Source organism: Spermophilus citellus, assembly GCF_964194105.1.
Source record: "Spermophilus citellus genome assembly, chromosome: 11".
NCBI classification, from domain to species: Eukaryota; Metazoa; Chordata; class Mammalia; order Rodentia; family Sciuridae; genus Spermophilus; species Spermophilus citellus.
This window is the reverse complement of record NC_138192.1, coordinates 98,683,205-98,704,313: the sequence shown is the minus strand read 5'-3', so window position 1 is coordinate 98,704,313 and position 21,109 is coordinate 98,683,205. Positions and strand designations below refer to the sequence as shown.

Genomic DNA, 21,109 nt, shown 5'->3' with positions numbered 1-21,109 from the left:
TTCAGAGTGTGTGTGTGTGTGTGTGTGTGTGTGTGTGTGTATGTGTGTGTATATATGAGAGAGAGGGATACTGAAGGTTAAATCCAGGAGTGTTCTTTCTGCCTTGATGATTTTTTAAAATTTTAGGATAGGGTCTCATTAAATAGCATAGGCTGGCCTTGAACTTGCAGTTCTTCTGTCTCAGCCTCTGAAGCAGCTGTGATTATAGGGATGTGCCCCCCACACCTGGTGACTTTGGGTAATTTTTAAATCGAAGTACAATTCTGCTTTATTTAACAGAAATACATTCTGAGAAATGCATCATTAGGCAATTTTGTCATTGACCGAACATCATAGTGTACTTGCATAAACAAAAATGGCTGAGGTCACTAGGCAATATAATCTTACAAGACCACTGTTTTATATGCAGTTGTTGACTAAAACATTGGGGCACAGGACTATTAAGAGCGAACAAGTGGGGCTGGGGATGTGGCTCAAGCGGTAGCGTGCTCGCCTGGCATGCGTGCGGCCCGGGTTCGATCCTCAGCACCACATACAAATAAAGATGTTGTGTCCGCCAAAAACTAAAAAATAAATATAAAAAAAAAAAAGAGTGAACAAGTAACATATGCAAAGTACAGGGTAAGATGGTGAGAAACATGAATGTTTTAGATGCTATGATTTTCCTCCAAGACTTTAAGGGCAATATGTAGATTACTATACTACAAAACAGAATGCCTCCAGTGTATAGCAGCTCCTGTTGGTTGCCTATTCATTACCCCTTCCGTTTTTGCAGTCTCTTTGCAAACAGACTTGGATCCTGCTCCTTGTCTATTTGTTCCTGTGACCAAGGAAAGGTAAATCTCATCTCCAAGTGAGGGATAAATCCCTATTAGCTTAAGCCAATGATTAGTATGGGGTAGGCATTTAACTCCATTTTATCCTAAAGAAATGTTAAGGATGTCTGATGGAGCACTTTGGGAAAAAGGTTTCTTGTTTTCAAAAGGAGATGCCAAAAGAAATGGTTCCTTTTTTCCGTTACTGGGCATTGCCAAGTATGGGACTGTAGCATCAATCCTGGCTTAAAGGAAGTCAAGCCAAGCACAGTTTAGCCAGTGAACAATGTAAGAAGTAGCTGAAATATGCTTTAAAGTATGGGTAGCACTTTCATGAGATATAGGAAATTTCATTGCAGGCTGAGTAAAGTTGAAGCAGCAGAAAACCATAGTAATGTACATTCACAGTTGGAAAAAACAGTGTCATTTATGATTTTATGCATCTTCAGTAAATTTGCTGAACATTTATCAAAGTTAATTTTTTTGGATTTAAACTTAGGTAACTGACTGCAAATGATACTAAACTCTTGTGACTTCTCTCTTAGCAATATTCCAAAATATTTAATCAAATTGGTGGCTGCAGTTGTTGGCCTCTAATGACTGTCATCTTCTGGTATTTACACACGTCTGTGATTCTTTCACATTGAATAGGGCTGATTTGAAAAGCCAATAGGATGTTGTTGAAATGTGACTTTTTGTTTTGTTTTTTAAATTTATTTATTTATTTTTTTAAAGAGAGAGAATTTTTTTTAATATTTATTTTTCAGTTTTCGGTGGACACAACATCTTTGTTTATATGTGGGGCTGAGGATCGAACTCGGGCCGCACGCATGCCAGGCAAGCGCGCTACCACTTGAGCCACATCCCCAGCCCCGAAATGTGACTTTTGATGTTACGAGACAGTGGGCTTCTGCCTTAGTCTCTTGCCCTATGATCATGGCTTTCAAGTGTGAAGTCAGTCAAGCAGACATATCAGAGGTCTGTGTAGTGAGAAATTGAGGGCTTCTGCCAAAAGCATCAACTTGCTGGCGTCAGTGCATTTTGAAACTGTCTAGCCCAAGTGAAGCTTTCAAATAATGGCAGCCTCATTAGACCCCCAGACTTCGACCAGCTCCCAATTTCTGATCTACATATATAGTGTGAAATGTTTACTGTTGTGTAAAGCCACTAAGGTTGCAACAGATAATGTAATAGTTTAACTTTCTGGGAAGTAGAATGATCAGAAGAGACAAGTCACAGTATTATCCTCTTAACAGGGTACTTACTTATGTTATTCCCTAAGCAGCTTTTCCAATTTCTTCACATGAAAAGCATGCTATTATCTTGTTTATTGTGTGCCTCTCCTACATTTCTTGAATCCCCACTGCCCACAATGCCTCCTACATGATTAAAAAGTGACTTAAAAATACTATTAACTGGTCTTTTTGAAGTGACACACAAGCCAGACAATGCCCATTGGTGTTTTTCCAAGTCAATGTCTTAAGGCTAAATGAGATGAAATTCTGCATGACTTAAATTTTACATGGTTAAAGAACTAGGCTTAATCTGTAAAAGAGTAAAGTGGTTTGATACATTGCCTGTTATTTTTTAATAGGAAAATCTCCAGATACAGCCAAGATCAAAATATTAAAAAACAAGGGCTGGGGATATAACTCAGTTGGTAGAGTGCTTGCCTAGCATGCACAAAGCCCTGGATTCAATCCCCAGCATGACAAAACAAAACTAAATTCAATCTGGGCCTAGATTGCAAGTTTGAGGCCAACCTATGCAATTTAGTGAGACCAGTTCAAAATAAAAATAATAAAACTAAAAGTGCTGGGAACATAGCTCAGTGGTAGAATGCTCCTGAGTTCACTCCCCTTTAAGGCTAAAAGTAAAAACGAAAAACTTGAGGGGCTGGAGTTGTGGCTCAGTGGTAGAGTGCTTGCTTTATATGTGTGAGACACTGGGTTCGATTCTAAGCACTACATATAACTAAATGAATAAAATAAAATTCCATCAACATTAAAAAAAAAAAAGAAAAACTTGAAACCATGGGAAGAACTTTCAGGTAGTAGATGCTTCAGAATTTGAAATAATACCCAGGAGCCAAAATGGCTATTAATTATACCAAAATGACTTCCTGCACATAGTAAGCAGAAAAAGTCAAAATGATAAACTGTAAGAAAAAAAAAATGTATCACAAAAAGGCCTTGAGCCGCTCTCCCCCTTGGCTCATTCTTCAGAGCACTACTCTTACCTTCACCTTCCCTAAAGCTGTGCTTTGCCAGTTTTAAAATAAAACAGCAACAGCACAGCCTGTCACAAATAACCTAGGACACTTGCTCAAGGCCATGGCTTTCCCATTTCTCCAACTTACCCACACAAGTAAGTTTTGAGATCAAAGTGTTCAAAACTTGGATTCATCTTTGGAATTACCTGGTTACACATAAAATGTGAAAGCCCCATCCAAACCTACTAAATCAGGAGATAAATTTTTTAACATTTAAGTAATTCTATTGTGATGCTTGCCTAACAGAATGACTAAATAAATACTGATTAAAATAGGGAAAACAACTTTGTCTTTCAAATTTAGGAACTGCATGTTACAGACCACTATGTTGCTTTTTTTTTTTTTTTTTTTTTTGAGAGGAGAGAGAACTTTTGATATTTATTTTTCAGTTTTTGGCAGACACAACATCTTTGTTTGTATGTGGTGCTGAGGATTGAACCCCGGCCGCACGCATGCCAGGCAAGCGCGATACCGCTTGAGCCACATCCCCAGCCCCACTATGTTGCTTTTCAACCTTTGCCCCAAAGGGAAATAATTGGGAAGGTAAACCTGGGCTTCAAAACTATCTAGCCTGGGCTGGGGATGTGGCTCAACTGGTAGCACACTCAACTGGTAGCACACTCGCCTGGAGTGCGTGTGGCCCGGGTTCGATCCTCAGCACCACATACCAACAAAGATGTTGTGTCCGCAGAGAACCAAAAAATAAATATTAAAAATAAAATTCTCTCCTCTCTTTAAAAAAAATAAAATTCTCTAAAAAAAAAAATCAAAACTATCTAGCCTGAGGCAGAGTATGAAATTTATGATCAACTTGAATACTAACATGCATTTTTTTTTTTTTGGTACCGGGACTGCTGAACCCAGAGGTGCTTAACCACTGAGCAACATTCCCAGCCCTTTATATTTTTTTAATAGGGTCTCACAAAATTGCCGAGGCTGGATTTGAATTTTCCATCCTCCTACCTTAGCCTCCATAGTTATGGAGGGATTATAGCATGAGCCATCATGCCCAACAAAAGGCGTATTTCTAAATTTGACAAAAATTAAATTTAGCAGATACCTGTAATCTCAAGTAACTTGGGAGGCTGAGACATGAGGACAGCAAGACAGAGGCCAAAACAAAGAAAAATTAACTTTAGTATATCAGACATCAACACAAACAGAAATGTATATACATATTAATGGCACATACTACTTTAGTAAAGAACTAAAACTAATAAATACTGCTGGGCACAGTGGCAGATGCCTATAATCCCAAAGGTTTGAGAGGCTGAGGTAGGAGGATTTGGGGTTCAAAGCCAGCATCAGCAACTGTCTCTATAAATAAAACACAAAAAAAGGGCTGGGGATATGGCTCACTTCAATCCCTGGTACAAAAAAAAGAAAAAGCCATTAGCTGAGATCGTTGCTTAAGAGTTAACTCTAGAACAGGTTGGAATCTTTTTTAAGAGTGGAAAGTAGAAGCTTTATTGAGGACAGCAGAAAAGAAGACTTCTCCCTGGAGGAAGAAAGGGACTCAAGAGGTGGGAGGTTGGAATCTTAAATTTCTCGATATTTATCTCCTTCAGTGAAAATGTTTTATTTTCTTTCTGTTAAATTCAACTTATGGGGGCTGGGATTGTGGCTCAGTGGTAGAGTGCTTGTCTCATGTGTGAGGCACTGGGTTCAATTCTCAGCACAGCATATAAATAAAGGTCCATCAACACTGAAAAATATTTTTAAAAATTCAACATACGGTATACTAAATATGTAAGTAATGAACTACCTGTTCCCCAATACCAGTGTTGATCAGCAGAATTAATTCAAATAATGTGTTCTAAATTCTCAGAAGTAGCTAACATAGCAAAAGCCAAAGGATAAAGTTTTAAATAGCATCTTGAAGTCCAAATTCTGGCTTTGATACTTCCTACTGAGTGTCCTTGGTTATTTATTATTACCACCACAAAGTTCCTACCTTGGAAAACAGAAGGCATTCAGCCTATGTTATGACTATATCTCGCCTTGCTTGTTTTTGCCAAATAGATTAAGTAGTAGTGTTGTTTTGAAAACTGGAAATATTCATTCAGGAAATAAGTTTTTCAACACAAAAATTAAGAAACGAGGCATTAAAAAAAACAAAACCCAAACAATGGATTCATCAACAGAAGACTGTACTACAAGGTTGTTATATTTAAGCCAGAATTTTTAAAAGTATAAATCCATGGCTTTGTATCAGGATGAAACAACTATGTAATAAAGTTAAATTCAACATGAAAATTCACCTACCTAGAAACCTCCTTTCTCAGAATTTTCTAGATTACTTGAAAAAAGCATAAGCTGGAGAACTCTAAACCACCTTAAGTTATAAAATAAAGACTAACCATTCATTACATATTTTATTTGGAAATGTTTACACAAGTACAGGGAAACTAAGATTTTGAGACAGTGGATGTTATTAGATTATCATCAGTTTATTATAAAAGACACATGGAAATTATTTACATGATGAAAGATCTCAGAACTTCAGTGGAATGGGCAGCTTCATAGGATGCCATTTCAACAGTGATTTGTTTCAGTCTACATACTTTCCAAGAATGTCACCATCTCTAAATAAGAAATAATCCTGCAAATAGAGAAACTATTAGTTAAGACAGCTAAGAGCAAATACTTAACTTCTTTTTAGAGCTATTAAGTTTACATACCTTGTCATCTAGAACTACTTTGGTGCCTCCATACTCTGGGAGAAGAACTTTATCTCCAACTTTCACACTAACTGGCTGAATCTCTCCACCCTTAAGATAATAAAGATGTTTATCAGCAAATACATCCAGTTCATTTAACTTTTTAAAAAACATATATTTATTTTTTTGTAGTTGGACACAATACTTTTGTTTTTTCATATGGTGCTGAGGATCGAACCCAGTGCCTTGCACATGCTAGGTAGTGCTCTACTGCTGAGAAACAATCCCAACCCTCACTTAATGAAGGTAATTGGGTGGCTACTTTATACTAGAATTGCAGTTTTTCACAACAAAAACATCACTTTAAAATCCTAATTTGCAATAAGGAACATTCTTCAACTAAAACTCAGATTCTGACTTCAGGGTAAAAGCCCAAGGAGTTTTACTGGAAAAGCAAAGTTTAACTAACCAAACCTAACTTTAAAATTGTTAAATATTAACATAATCTATGGACACGTGAAATAAAAGGGTTTCCTGAAAGTCCTCCTATTCCTAATTCCAGGACAGTTCCTTAGTAGAACTAAGTTTGAGGAGACTGGAACAATGTGGTTATCATATTTGACCCCCAAATATATATAAAAGCATTTACTGTCTGACACTTTAAAAAGCTGGAGGTCTACACAATTAACTGGAGAAAACTTACAAGGATAAGGTCAACGGTTCCTTTCACAGGTATGCCAACAAAGGTCAATGATTGGAGTTAATTTCAGTGAATTGTCAAAAAACCCAGTGACTTCTTGAGACATAACCTTCTGTCTAGTCAAAAGTTTAGAATTTGAAGAAAACGATCACAAGGAACTTACCAAAAAGCTAAGGACAATTTCAATACACTGGAAATCCCTATCATAAAACAAGCAAAGTGATCATTTTACAATCACTTTCATTAAAGCAAGGTTAGAGATTACCTAGAAAATAACACAAGGTTCTCTTACTTTTTTCTCTTGCAATGCACACAAAAATATTAGTTCCACACTGTGGCCCATTTACCTTTCCTTTAGTGCCTGATCCAACAGCTACTACTGTTGCTTGCAATACTTTTCCTTGAGATTTTTCTGGAAGCATAATGCCTCCTTTGGTTACAGTTTCGGCTGCACTCCTTTCGACCAATACTCGGTCAAAAAGTGGAAGAAACTTCCTAAATGCTTGTCCAGCCTGTTTAAAAAAAATGTTAAAAGAGCTGAAACAACACTATGTAAATTACATTCAACAGACCACACCACTATAAGCATTACATCTAACATGTTCTGGAGTTCAAAGTTAATACCAAAACATATTATTCACAGGAGGTGAATTTGAACGTTCCACTTTATAAGTCAAGTTTAATTCCCATTCCCTATGTCCCTTTAGGGTCGTTGTGGCTTCTCGCCATCAGCCACCAGTCTATTTTAGGGGTAACCTTAGTTTATTCCAAGGTCAAATATTTTCCGTCCTCAGGTTTTCTGGACACTTTCAGGAAGCGATGAAGGTCAATCTTTTTACTTGAGGCCATGCTTTCTCCAAGACACACACCCATGAAGGCCCCGCAGAAGCAGGCGGGCAGCCACGCACGCGTCCAAGTTCCCGCCCCCTACCCACCACGCCTGCGGAACGCGTGCGTCCAAAAAACTCGCGGTGGAGGAAGGGGTCGAGCGGGGGTACCCCCCCCGGGGTATAGGTGGGGGCGGTCACCAAGTGGCCCACCATATCACCTACCAGGCCCAAAAGAGGGCCGCTAGGGACTCCCCTTTGGATCCTAACCGAGTAGGATCCGGCGGCTTCCGGGCCATGCAGGACTCACCATGACTCGCGCCGCCGCAGCTCGGACTCTGCTCTCGTGCAGCCGCCGCAAAGAGACCCGCAGTCCGGCCCTCGGAACACGTGAAAAGGCCGTCCCGCGCGCACGCGCGCTGGATCCTGCCCTGCCCCCGCCCCCGGGAGAGAGGGCGGCCGCGCCAGCGCGCGCCGTGATTCGTCCTAAGGACTCAGCGCAGGCCACTGACGGGAGGGCTGGGAGGCGGAAGAAAAGAGGCGTTCTTTCTAGGCTTTTCTAGGCAGCCAGCCCAGGTGAAAGATCTACCCCTGTGTCCCCTCCCGGAAATGACGCGATTTGACCCTTGACTCTAAGAGAGCGCGGCGCTTTCCGGAAAGTTCTGGAACTGAGAGTGGCCCGGGAACTAGCCTAAGCGGGCAAGAGAGGACTGGGCCCGCTAGCCTGACCCTGTGCGGGTAGGAGGGGCTGGGCTCGCGAGCAAGTTATGCTGATGGCCGGGCCGCCGACTCGGAGGGGGCGGGAGCAGCCGCACACGCGGTGCCGCAGGGCGGGTGGGGGGGTTAGGGGTGGCGGAGGGAGGGGATTCGGGCTCTTTGCCGTGTGCGCCTTGCACTCTGTCCCTCACTCGCCGCAGACGGTCTGCCTTGCCGCGTGCACTCCCTGCCGACGCCCCGCAGGTACGCGGCCGCCCTGTGCCGCTTCGTTCTAGGACTGGCGACCCCGGAGTAGGCCTTCCTCCAACGCAGACGTTCCTGAGAATGCCGGCGGGCTACAGCCGGTACTTCTCCACGGCTCTGCGGGCCTAGCCGGCGGAGCCAGGCCTCGCGCGGCCATGAGGGTTCCTATCACATGCGGACGGTTCGCGGCCCCAGTCCAGGCGTGGGAAGGAGAGCGGACATGCCTGCGGGATAGAATCTGGGGATAGTAGCTACTTGGGCGCTCATGTGCAACCCGCTCCAGGCCGATTGCGGGGCGCCAGGGCGAGTGGTAGCTTCCGTGAAGGAACTGATTTTTGCCCCGCTGGTAGCAGAGATACTGTACCTCCTTTTTTGACCTTGCTAGGGGCGTCCTGAAGGGAAGACACGTGGGGCTGCTGAGTGGGCCGGGCGGGTGCCCTCATCGCGGTCTTGGTAATTTGTTCTGATACAGTAACCTCGGGTGGATACTTGGAGACAATTTTTGCTGAGCGGCGTTTTGCATCGCCAAGTATACGTATACTTACGTGCTCACTCGGATTTGTAACCTTCCTCTCTACTCCCACTGCCTGGGTTTCGCAGGGACATTTTTGGAGTGGTTCTTTCAAGGCCATTTTAGCGGTAAAATATTAACTCGTTTGGAGCGACTGGGGTAGGTGGCCATGGGAAAGGAGTTGGATATGCTTTGTGCTAGTGCTGTAGGTCAGGCCTGGGGGCGTCTTTTCTGAGCTAGGGCTAGTAACTGTTCTGAAGATGCCCTGCGTTCCATGGCTCTGACATAGTGGTGGTTATCAGAGGTCAGCCCACAGAAAACGTTGCATGTATTTTTTTTTTTTTTAAACACAGGTGGACATGTCTCTCCTGAGACACGAGGGTAGTGCTATTATTGATCATCTCCTTTTCTTCCCCAGAAATGCTTCGACTACCCACAGTCCTTCGCCAGATGAGACCAGTGTCTAGGGCACTGGCTCCTCATCTCACTCGGGCTTATGCCAAAGATGTAAAATTTGGTGCAGATGCCCGAGCCTTAATGCTTCAAGGTGTAGACCTTTTAGCCGACGCTGTAGCTGTTACAATGGGGCCAAAGGTATCAGTATTCTTTATTATTTTAATTACAATATTATTAAGCAAGGAATAACGTTTTGTTAATGTAGGTAGTCTCACTGAACTATGAAACAGTACTTAAAAGAATTTGAAGCTATTGTACTTTCTGGGGACGGTTTTTTGTTTTGTCTATCTAGATCTAGTGGTCTTAAAACTTAAACTGCTTCAGCCAGATCGACCGATTTATTTTGTACAATGTGTGATGTAATCGGGAAGTAACTCATAGCTCAAGGTGGATTCTTAAAACTTAAAGGTACAATTTTGATTGCCTACTTGAATTAAATTTTGGATCTTTTCCCAGTAGTTAATATTTAAGTATAGAGGGAGGAAAGAGTATGGCTTATGTCTTACCATATCTCAAGTGTGTGTGTGTGTGTGTGTGTGTGTGTTTATGTTGTAGTAAAATATGCTTTAAAAAATTTACACTTTATTGTGGATCAGGGCCTCCTGAATGCTGGGCAGTTGTTTTACCCCTGCAATTACATCCCCATCCATTTTTATTTTATTTTGAGGCAGGTTCTCTAAGGTGGCCTCCCACTTCCCTGATCTTCCTGTGCAGCCTCCTGAGTAGCTGGGATTACAGGCCTGTGCCACCCTAGCTAAAATTTTACCCTTTTTTCTTTTTAGGTGTATACTTTAGGAGCATTGATTACATTTTCATTGTGCAACCATCTCTGCCATCCATCTCCACAACTTTTTTCATCTGCACTTGGAAAACTATTGCCCATTGAACTATAGAGTCTCATTTTCTTTCCCCATAGATAATAGTGTGTTTATGCCATCACTTGTTCCAAAACACATATAAAATTCTATATCATTGATAATGTTCTGGAATTTTATAGTTTGTCTTATGTTCTTGTTCATTTTATAAGATGACATCTTTTAGTCCCTAGGATTTTTACCTCCCATAATACCTCATTCAAAGTTAAAGTATAATTTTTTTATAGTGGTCTTGTCATATTTTTTTCCCTCTGCAATTATAGGGAAGAACGGTAATTATTGAACAGAGTTGGGGAAGTCCCAAAGTAACAAAAGATGGTGTGACTGTTGCAAAGTCAATTGATTTAAAGGATAAATACAAAAATATTGGAGCTAAACTTGTTCAAGATGTTGCCAATAATACAAATGAAGAGGCCGGGGATGGCACCACCACCGCTACTGTACTGGCACGCTCTATTGCCAAAGAAGGCTTCGAGAAGATTAGCAAGGGTGCTAATCCTGTGGAAATCAGGAGAGGTACAAATGTCTTTATTTCACTATTTCTAAAAATACTACTTTTTGGAAATAAGACTTCTTTTCTGTCATATAATGGAGTGAGAGGGGTTGAGTAAACCTTAGAGACAGGCAACATACTTTAATTAGAAAGACTTGAAATTCTTGAAATTATACCCATGGACCTTTTCTTGGTCCGGTTTTCAAAATAATTTTGGTATTGTGAGACTCGGTTTACATTAGATAAATCTTAATTTACTGCTTCATTGCATATTATCCAACTCCATGTGATTAGGAAAAGCACTGGTACAAAAGCTGTATACAGACTTAATTAAGGGATTAAAATATTAGTCATGAGCTGGGAGTGTAGCTCAGTGGTAGAGTGCTTGCCTGGCATGCATAAGAACCCTTGGTTCAGTGTGTAGTACCAGTAAATAGTCACCTCAGTATTTCTACTGTACATGGAAGTAATGAAACCAATATATGTTTTTGAACTAGGTGTGATGTTAGCTGTTGATGCTGTAATTGCTGAACTCAAGAAGCAGTCTAAACCTGTGACAACTCCTGAAGAAATTGCTCAGGTAAGGACATTTTGTAATGTTATGATAAGGGTTTGCTTTTAGTGATATGTATGGGTTGGTATGTTATTGTTTTGGTTTTTTTCGTACTTGGGATTGAATCCAGGGGTGCTTCAACACTGAGCTACATCCTCCAATCCTTTTTATTTTCTGTTTTGAGGCAGGTCTTCCTGAGTTGCCCAGGCTGGGTTATCCTCTTTCTTTAGCATCCTCAGTTGCTGGGTTTGCCTGCTAATGCCACCATGCCCTGCACTTCTAAAACGTTTTTAAAATTCTCTTGCCATAATTTGTGCTTGAGATAAAACCAGGGCCTTTGCACATGCTAGTCAAGACCACCAAGTCACATCCTTAGCCCTGTCATTTGGATCTTTATGGGTTATTCTGTGTGGCTGTAAAATGGATTCATACACACATGAACATGTTCTTGATTCTTGTCAGTTATGCTTTTACTTGCAGTGCTAGGGATTGAATCTAGGGTCTTTGATGTGACAGGCAAGCACTCTTATTATGGAGCTAAACTCCTACCCTTGATGTCAATTTATGATATCACCTTATTTGCCAACAAAAAATGAGATCAGTTTTTTCTTGCTGTTTTTGTTTAAGATAATATATTTGGGCTGGGGTTGTGGCCCAGCAGTACAGTGTTTGCCTAGCATGCGCGGGGCTTTGGGTTCGAGCCTCAGCACCACATAAAATTAAGTAAAATAAAGGTATTGTGGAGGGGCTGGGATTGTGTCTCAGTAGGTAGCGCACTTGCCTGGCATGTGTGAGGCATTGGGTTCGATTCTCAGCACCGCGTATAAATAAATACAAAGTATCAGCAATTAAAGAAAAATAAAGGTATTGTGTCCAACTACAATTAAGAAATAAATATTTTTTAAAAAGATGATGTATTTATTCCATCTTCGAAGTAATAAGTTTAAAAAGCACTGAACCAGAGAATCAATATTTGATTAAATCTACCACATACACACCTATAATCCCAGCTGCTAGGGATCTGAGGCAGGGGTTTCCAAAGTTCCACACCAGCCTGAGCAACAAGACTTGGTGTCAAAATTAAAAACAAACAAACAAAAAACCATGTTTTAAAGACCTGGGGTGTTGCTTATACATTGTTATGTGTGAGGTCTCGGGTTCAATATCCAGTATGGAAAAGAAAAAAATATGTAGTGAATTCCCCTTTCTTCTGGATAGAAGTATCAGTTTGGAAGCTACTAGGAAACTCCAAGGGTATTGATTGAGGACAATAGCATTACCATTTAATTTTGAGGAGTAACAATTATTTCAGGTTGCTACCATTTCTGCAAATGGAGACAAAGAAATTGGCAACATTATTTCTGATGCAATGAAAAGGGTTGGAAGAAAGGGTGTGATTACAGTAAAGGTAAGTGTTTGGTTTTTTGTTTTGAGACAGGGCCTTGCTTTATCTCCCAGATGGGCCCTAAACTCTTCCTTTTTCCCAAGTCGCTAGAACCATTGACATGTGCCACTGCATCTGCTTGGCAACTGTGTATTTTTAACTATAGCTTGAATGAGGTGTCTGGTAATTGAAACTTTACTTAATGTGTTCACATCTCTACGGAGTTTAGTACTTACTGGGTTTTGTGTGAACTAATAGCTTTGGTTTCCTGCAATGAATCTGTTCTGAGTTAGGTTTCATTCCCCTGGAAGAATTATTCAAATATATATTTTGGGAAATTGTTGCAGAATTGGAGTTGAATGCTCTAGGCATTTGTATACTTCTTTCTAAATGAGTTATGACCGACCAGTGGGTTGTATTGTTATTAATTTGGTCTGTAATTCCAAGTTTTGTGTTTTATCAGTGAAGTCCTATATCTAATTCTTTGACTTTTGATAGGATGGAAAAACACTTGAGGATGAATTAGAAATTATTGAAGGCATGAAGTTTGATAGAGGTTATATCTCTCCGTACTTTATTAATACATCAAAAGGTAAGAGCAAAACTTTAAAAATACACCTCACTAGTATAGGTGTTACTTAGTTGGTAGCACACCACTAGAAAGCATTTGTAATATTTTTTCTTAACATTTATTAGTTATAGGTGGACACAATATCTTTATTTTATTTTACATGGTACTAAGGATCAAACCCAGTACCTCACACATGCTAGGCGAGCGCTAAATCCTCTAAGACACAACCCCAGCCCAGATTTGTGATATTTTAAAAGTTAATATTATAGTAAGCGAAGAAGGAAAAAATATGAACCTTTTCACCACTTTTTTAATAATGGTATTGAAGCATTGTTTTAACTTTTCATTAAATAAGTTGTGGTTGAATTATTCTCAGTAGTGAAATTTTGATTTGAAACGTACATTGTTTTTGCAGGTCAGAAATGTGAATTCCAGGATGCTTATGTTCTGTTGAGTGAAAAGAAAATTTCTAGCGTCCAGTCCATTGTACCTGCTCTTGAAATTGCCAATGCTCACCGTAAACCATTGGTCATAATTGCTGAAGATGTTGATGGAGAAGCTCTAAGTACACTTGTTTTGAATAGGTAATAGGCAGTGTATGTGGTTTATATTTCTAGGGGAAAGAATTATTTATATTTCTGTTTGAGATATTCATTTTGTGTCTCCACATTTGATTCACTTATGTTTTTCAGTATGGGAGGTTGAACCCAGGGGTGCAGAACTACCAAGCTACATCCCCAGCCCTTTAAAAAAAAAAAAAAAAAAAAGTCTTACGTTGCTTAGGGCCTTGTTAAGTTGCTAAGGCTGGCCTTGAGCTTTCCATCCTCCTGCCTCAGCCTCTTGGATCTTTAGGTTTATAGGAGTGTGCTACCATGCCTGGCTTGATTCACTTGTTTGTAGCTAGGGTAATAAAACAATGTTAGGCACTTCATGTCATGTGTAAACATTAATAAACAATCTGAAAGAAATTAGCAATCAAAGCGAGTTCTTCACTAATCTGTATTTAAATATCACTTTAAAATTTAATACAAGTAATGTTCATGCTATAAACATAATCTCGAGCATTAAGATTTTTTTTATCTTAGAATCGAGGTATATCCAACCCAATACTTTCCTAGTTTTGTTATAGTGAAAATGTACAAATTAATTAGCAAGTGTATTTCAGATATAAAATACCTTGAGTTGATCGAAAAGTTCTATGTGAGCTTGCTTAATGGGATATCTTCCTTAGCTTAGGTTTCCAAAGTGTGGGGAGTAGGGGAGTCAAGAAAAACCTTGTAGATAGTGAAATTTGAAGCCTACCTACCTTGGTGTTTTTTTGTTGTTGTTTTGTTTTGTTTGGTAGTTGTTTTGATTTTTGTGGTGCTGAGTGTTGAACCCAGGGCCTCACATATGCTAGGCAAGCACTATATATATATATTCCCCTAAAGCCTACAGAGTTTTTATTGAATCATTTACTGATAGATAGCTGTGAAGTTGATGTTGATTCACTTGGCATATCATCACAGCTTACTGTTCTGATTTCTGTCTGTCTCGGTACTATAGACCAGCTCTGAGTCAAATCTAAATATTCCTTCTGTTCTACAATCTGCTTTCAGATGGACATTTCTTTAATTTTGTATTCCAAGTATTCATTTACCTGATAAAATTTCAGGTAAATTTAATGCCACCATCAGCTTTATATAACATTTATTTTAAAAGAGTCCATTCAGAACATTGCTTGTTCATACTAACTTGTTATAATATTGATTGGAACCCATAGAGCAAAATGATTATTAGATGACTCAAATTTAATATCTATTATTACTATTTTTACCATTTATAAAATAGTTATCAGTGTACCCTTTAACCTAAAATGATGTGTTCTTTGTTCCTGGGTCTAGCTGTTGAACTGCAATGGGAGGCTATCCGTTTATTTTTTTAAAAGGTAATCAGATAGGAATATGTATATGAGTAGAAAATAGTCCTGCCTGTCTCATATCTTTCTGGTCTTAATTTGACCAAAGTTAGAAAATAAGAAAGAAAAATCAATGGCAGCAGTCCTAAGTAATAGTACTGCAACTTAAGGGGAACTAAGCTGGGTATTTTTATTCTATTTAAATCTTATCATTAATTGTTCTTAACAGGCTGAAAGTTGGTCTTCAGGTTGTGGCAGTTAAAGCTCCAGGTTTTGGTGACAACAGAAAGAACCAACTTAAAGATATGGCTATTGCTACTGGTGGTGCAGTAAGTTAAATGTGATGTTCATTTACTGTATGTTATTTATACTTCCAGGTCTGAAATGTATGAGTAAATGTCTACTATCTGTTTCTGTTGGATGTCTGGAAAGTGGGAGTTAGATTGGGTTCCCTTTCTTTCGTTGCAATTAGTCTGGCATAAGAATGGGTTTACTGACTATATCTGTTTTCAGTTTTGAAGGAATATGATAGAATGGATATAGAATTTAGACTGGGTGATGTTTTCTTAAATAATACTAATGACAGTTGTGATGATTAAGTGAGAAGTTGGAAATGCAATGAAAGACTATTCAAATCTTGTTCTGACCTAGTAGTAGCTTTGAAAAACTATATGGTATTTCAAGATGTTTCTCCTGTCAAAATACTTGCATTAATAAACTTGGTACAAAGGAAGACACTGTAACCTATAGGCATTCACTTTGTAATGTTTTTTGTAGGTGTTTGGTGAGGAGGGTTTGACCCTAAATATTGAAGATGTTCAGCCTCATGATTTAGGAAAAGTTGGAGAGGTCATTGTCACCAAAGATGATGCCATGCTTTTGAAAGGAAAAGGTGATAAAGCTCAAATTGAAAAGCGTATTCAAGAAATTACAGAGCAATTAGAAACGACAAATAGTGAATATGAAAAGGAAAAACTGAATGAACGACTGGCAAAACTTTCAGATGGAGTAGCTGTGCTGAAGGTAAGATTTATTATAGGGGGTAAAGTGTCTTGGCTTCTGAGCCTTTTCTTTCTTTCTTTTTTTTTTTTTTTTTTAATATTTATGGGATTAACTTGGTCATGGAAATTCTGATTTTTTGCCCAAAACATTTCTTTTGTGAGAAAGGATCTCAGTTGCAGAGGCTGGCCTTGAACTTGGGATCCGCTGGCCCTGGGTGCTTTTTAGAAATGATCTGGCGTCTACATCTTGAATGGGAGAGACCATACTACTTGGAATTCTTTTAACATTTAGGTTGGTGGGACAAGTGATGTCGAAGTGAATGAAAAGAAAGACAGAGTTACAGATGCCCTCAATGCTACAAGAGCAGCCGTTGAAGAAGGCATTGTTCTGGGTGGGGGCTGTGCTCTGCTTCGGTGCATTCCAGCCTTGGACTCACTAACTCCAGCTAATGAAGATCAGAAAATTGGTAAAGAAACAAAACTTTCAAATGAGTTTACTTGAAGCCTGATTTTGGTTTCCTGAATAACTGAAGTAGAATAATATAGTGATACTAATGAAAGAAAGTAAATTTGCTAAAAATTGCTTTTTTGCAGGTATAGAAATCATTAAAAGAACACTCAAAATTCCTGCAATGACTATTGCTAAGAATGCAGGTGTTGAAGGCTCTTTAATAGTGGAGAAAATTCTGCAGAGTTCCCCAGAAGTTGGCTATGATGCTATGCTTGGAGATTTTGTGAATATGGTAGAAAAAGGAATCATTGATCCAACAAAGGTAAGTAGTTAAATATTTTTAGTTGTAGACGGACACAATATCTTTATTTTTGTTTATCTTTGTGTGGTGCTGAGGATCGAACCCAGGGCCTCATGTGTATGAGGCAAGCACTCTACCACTGAGCTACAGCTCCAGCCCTAGTTGAATATTTTTAAAAAATTCTTTTAGAAGGGGCTGAAGTTTTAGCTCAGTGGGGGAGCGCTTGCCTATCACATGTGAAGCACTGGGTTCAATCCTCTGTACCACATTAAAAAAAAATAAGTAAAATGAAGGTATCTTTTAATTCTTTTAACAACTCAATATGAGACAAATTTAATTATCATAACTCATTTTTCTAAGAGAAAAATAACATTTCATTACACTTTTTCTAGGTTGTAAGAACTGCCTTATTGGATGCTGCTGGAGTTGCTTCTCTGTTAACTACAGCAGAAGTCGTAGTCACAGAAATTCCTAAAGAAGAAAAGGACCCTGCAATGGGTGGAATGGGTGGAATGGGAGGTGGTATGGGAGGTGGCATGTTCTAATTCTCAGAATAGTGCTTTACCATTATTAATGAACTGTGACAGGAAGCTCAAGGCAGGGTTCCTCACCAATAACTTCAGAGAAGTCAGTTGAGAATGACTGAAGAAAAGGCTGGTTGATGTTTAAGAAAATCACTATAACCATCAGTTACTGGTTTCAGTTGACAGTATATAATAGTTTACTGCTGTCATTGTCCATGCCTACAAATAATTTATTTTGTATTTTTGAATAAAGACATTTGTACATTCCTGATACTGGGTGCAAGAGCCATGTACCAATGTACTGCTTTCAACTTAAATCATTGAGGCATTTCTACTACTATTCTGCTAAAATCAGGATTTTAGTGCTTGCCATCACCAGATGAGAAGTTCAGAAGCAGCCTCTGTGGAGAATAATTGTGTACAAAGTAGAGAAATATCCAATTATGTGACAACCTTTGTGTAATAAAAATTTGTTTAAAGTTAATATTTGTGTTAGCTTTTACATTAAGTTGGAGAGGAGGGACAGCTTGCATGTGTAAAACACTTCACCAATAGTATTTTCATGTAGCTCTTTTTTTGCACACTGAATTGCATCATTGGTAATTGGAGGAATTTTAAAAGAAGGCAGGAAACCTAATGGGGGAAATGTTGGGTGTATTGAGACCTGGTCATAATAGGCAATCTGTTATTTCTTGTGGGAGTTAGGAGTAGTTCTTGCTGGGTGCCCACAAATGAACAAAGCCTACTAAGTCTTACTTTTGTAAGGGGTGTGCCATTCCAGCATGGAGAATTTGGATATGCTAAGCAAGCACAATATTGAGCTACATCCCAAAGCACTTCATTATTTTTTAATAACTTGAAATAGGTTCTGGCTCAGTGTACTTGATGTCTATCTTGAAGTTGCAGAATGTATACCTCTTTTCGTGTGGGAAAGGATTTTACTAAGCTTGGCACTGGGCTGCTTCTCCAAACTAGGCATTGAGGTATATGTTCTTACTGTCTTGTAATGCAGGGGATTGAACCCAGGGCCTAGTACACAGTAGGCAAGTGCTCTGCTGTCTTTAAGGATGTAAGCTGGGCAGAAGTAGAGTCCCGTTTAAAAAGGAAAAGTTGGTCACAGATGAGAAATCTTAAGTCGAAATCTTCCATCTAGTTACCAGAGCAAGGTATTCTTAGTTGACTAAGTCACAGATTTGAGGAGACTAAATGACCTGTTATTTAACAAATAAGAGGTCAAGTGAGGTTTTTAGAAAAGGAAGGGGGGTGCTGGGGTTGTGGCTCTGGTGGAGCACTTGCCTTGCATATGTGAGGCACTGCATATAAATAAATGAATACAATAAAGGTCAACAAAAATTTTAAAAAATGAAGAAATGCCTTAATATTAGGATTTGTAGGAAGAATTTATCTTCTAGGTAATTGTTTCAAGAGAATTCAAAAAGGCTGCAGCCAGAGAGATGTGGAAATTTCTTTTTTTCTTAGCCTTAAGTGCAAACACCCATGGTCATACTTAATGGAATTGTGTAGACCATAGTCTTAATCCTTTCCATTCTACTTCTTTCAAAGTAGAAAATGATTAATAAACCCATTTTTAGGCCAGGCTCATGACAAAAGATGAAAGGGACTTTAATCCAACCTCCACCTCCCAAATATCCAATAGAAAAAGACAATATCTGGGCTGGGGATGTGGCTCAAGCGGTAGTGTGCTTTCCTGGCATGTGCAGGGTGCTGGGTTCAATCCTCAGCACCACATAAAAATAAAGATGTTGTGTCCACTGAAAACTAAAAAAAATATATTAAAAGAAAATCTATCCATGAAAAGCATGTTCTACCTTCTGTGATAACAGAAATTTGGGGTAGGTTCTAGAAAGGGGCAGGAATATCAACAGTATTTAGTCAAGATAGTAGAGCACAGCCTTGCACGTGAGGCACTGGGTTCAATCCTCAGCACACAACTAAATTTTTTTTTAAATTATTAAAGATGTCAGTGTGGGTAAGAAAACAGGTATTTATTTAGATCCCTTGAAGAAACCTGGTGCAAGTCAGTTCATGGACATTCCCTGGGAAACCACTCACAAAATGTCAAGAGAGATTGACCTAAAGAGAAAAGCAGCATGGAATGGCTTGTGAAAACAAGCAGGATTTAATTGCCTTTCTGCCAAGGATCTATATGTACGAAGGAGGGGCTTTTCAAATAAAAATGTCCAGAATTATGTAGAGAGAGGGGAAGCAAACGATGATCCAGTATTTAGCCCCAATCATGGAAATAAACCTGGATAAAACAGGAATAACCCATGGGAAATTAGGGAGTCAGATCCTGCTGACTCAGGAAAATTCGTGAGGAAGTAAAACATTTCTACTTTAACTGAGATAACCCCTGCTAGGCTCAGCGTTTGGAGCATCCAAAAACCTTTAGTTTGGGACCTATGATTTAGGTATCTTCCTAGTTCTTACAGCAACAAATTCAGTATGATCATTTTCAAACTTGGTTAAATGCTGGGAACTATCTATGTTGGGAGTTAAGATGCCAATTGTGGTGCTTACCTGTAATCCCAGTGACTCAGTAGCACTGCAAATTCTAGGCCAGCCTCAGCAATTTAGTGAGATCCTGTCTCAAAAAATAAAAAAGGGCTGGGGATGTAGCTCAGTGGCAAAGTATCCCTGGATTCAACCCTCATACTTTAAAAAATGAAACATTACACAGCTGTAATTCCAGAGACTCAGGAGGAAGAGGCAGCAGGATTGCAACAATGACGCCTACCTGGCAACTTGGACCTTGTCTCAAAATGAAGGACCGGAGATGCTTAGTGCTTGCCTAGTATGCATGAGGCGCTGGGTTCAATCCCTAACAACCTCCCTGCAAAATAATGGAAACAGTCTTCCTAGGATACCATGGTTTGTGATGGGAAAAATATCAAACGGATCTAGAACAGTTATAGCTTGAGAGCATGAATACTTTCAAAAACATCCAGAGAAGTCATGCATTGGTGCACATGGGTAATCCCAGCTACTCCAGGGGCTGAAGCAGGAGGATCACAAATTCAAGGTCAGACAACTGAGATCCCAACTCAAAACAAAAAGGAGTAGGGCTGGGGGCTGGGGTTGTGGCTTAGCGGATGAGCGCTCACCCAGCTCGTAGCACATGCAAGGCCCTGGGTTTGACCCTCGCCACCACATAGATAAAAGTATTGTGTCCATTCACAACTAAAAAAATTTTATACATATAAAATAATTTAAAAACCAAGAGAATTTTATAAATTGGATTTGCAATTTTAATTAAATGTTTAGAAATCCTTAGGTTTGCAATATTTAAATGCTCAGGGAAATTTATTTTGCTTATTCCATATAGTATGTGAATATTTAAAGGAATGTTTAATTTTTAAAGTACAATAAATTCATAAGATTAATAAATTAAGTATTAAGAACAAATAAAATTATTCTGCTCCCTGTTCCAAGAGAAAATATTAAAAAACGATTGGCCTCACAAACAAGGAACACATAAGGAACTCCTGGTCACTAAGGGAAAAGAGTAACAGCCAATACAGTGTAGTACTTAAGTGTTTGTGAAGGGAAGAAAAACAGATAAATCTAATTAGAAAGACTGAGCCTGAGAAAAGAGAGCAAGAGTAAGGCAGAGAACTAAAAATAGATTAAGGGAGCACCTACACTGCAAACTTCGACTCTTGGCTCTTTTCTAACTGCTAAGTGTTTGAGTGCTTGTCCCCTCCAATCAACTATAAAACAATGACATATTCTGACACTACAAATTAAAAATCTAGCTCTCAGTCACCCTTTCTCAGAAAGCTGCAAAAGGATTTCCTTCAGCATTAGGGTGTAAATAAAAATTTTAAAAGGCCAAAA

The 21,109-nt window shown here is 39.2% G+C and overlaps 2 protein-coding genes across 7 annotated transcripts in view; one reads left to right on the top strand and one right to left on the bottom strand.

Annotated features, from left to right (window-relative positions):
* LOC308630448 (MOB-like protein phocein) overlaps positions 1–7,717 on the bottom strand; it is a 35,117-nt gene extending 27,400 nt beyond the window's left edge. Inside the window, exons 1-4 of one of the 2 annotated variants that reach the window (XM_081260501.1) lie at positions 7,585–7,717; positions 6,795–6,959; positions 5,769–5,858; positions 5,448–5,689 (exon numbers count right to left, since the gene is read on the bottom strand). In XM_081260501.1, coding sequence (XP_081116627.1) covers positions 5,639–5,689; positions 5,769–5,858; positions 6,795–6,959; positions 7,585–7,587 — 309 coding nt within the window. In that variant the 5' untranslated portion in view covers positions 7,588–7,717 and the 3' untranslated portion in view covers positions 5,448–5,638. Of the gene's footprint in view, positions 1–5,447; positions 5,690–5,768; positions 5,859–6,794; positions 6,960–7,584 lie in introns of those variants that run through there. The other variant, XM_081260502.1, reaches the window with a different exon arrangement.
* HSPD1 (heat shock protein family D (Hsp60) member 1) lies at positions 7,712–17,522 on the top strand. Of its 5 annotated transcripts, none has more exons than XM_081260497.1 (12): positions 7,712–7,850; positions 9,164–9,339; positions 10,340–10,592; positions 11,067–11,149; positions 12,435–12,530; positions 13,005–13,098; positions 13,493–13,661; positions 15,204–15,303; positions 15,752–15,997; positions 16,268–16,442; positions 16,570–16,748; positions 17,120–17,522. In XM_081260497.1, the coding sequence occupies exons 2-12, from the start codon at positions 9,166–9,168 to the stop codon at positions 17,270–17,272; spliced, it is 1,722 nt and encodes a 573-aa protein (XP_081116623.1). In that variant the 5' UTR covers positions 7,712–7,850; positions 9,164–9,165; the 3' UTR covers positions 17,273–17,522. The 5 variants fall into 5 exon arrangements, with proteins under 5 accessions (XP_081116623.1, XP_081116620.1, XP_081116619.1 ...); XM_081260494.1 differs by lacking the exon at positions 7,712–7,850 and adding an exon at positions 7,879–8,012; XM_081260493.1 differs by lacking the exon at positions 7,712–7,850 and adding an exon at positions 8,092–8,234.
* The last annotated feature ends 3,587 nt before the right edge of the window (positions 17,523–21,109 follow it).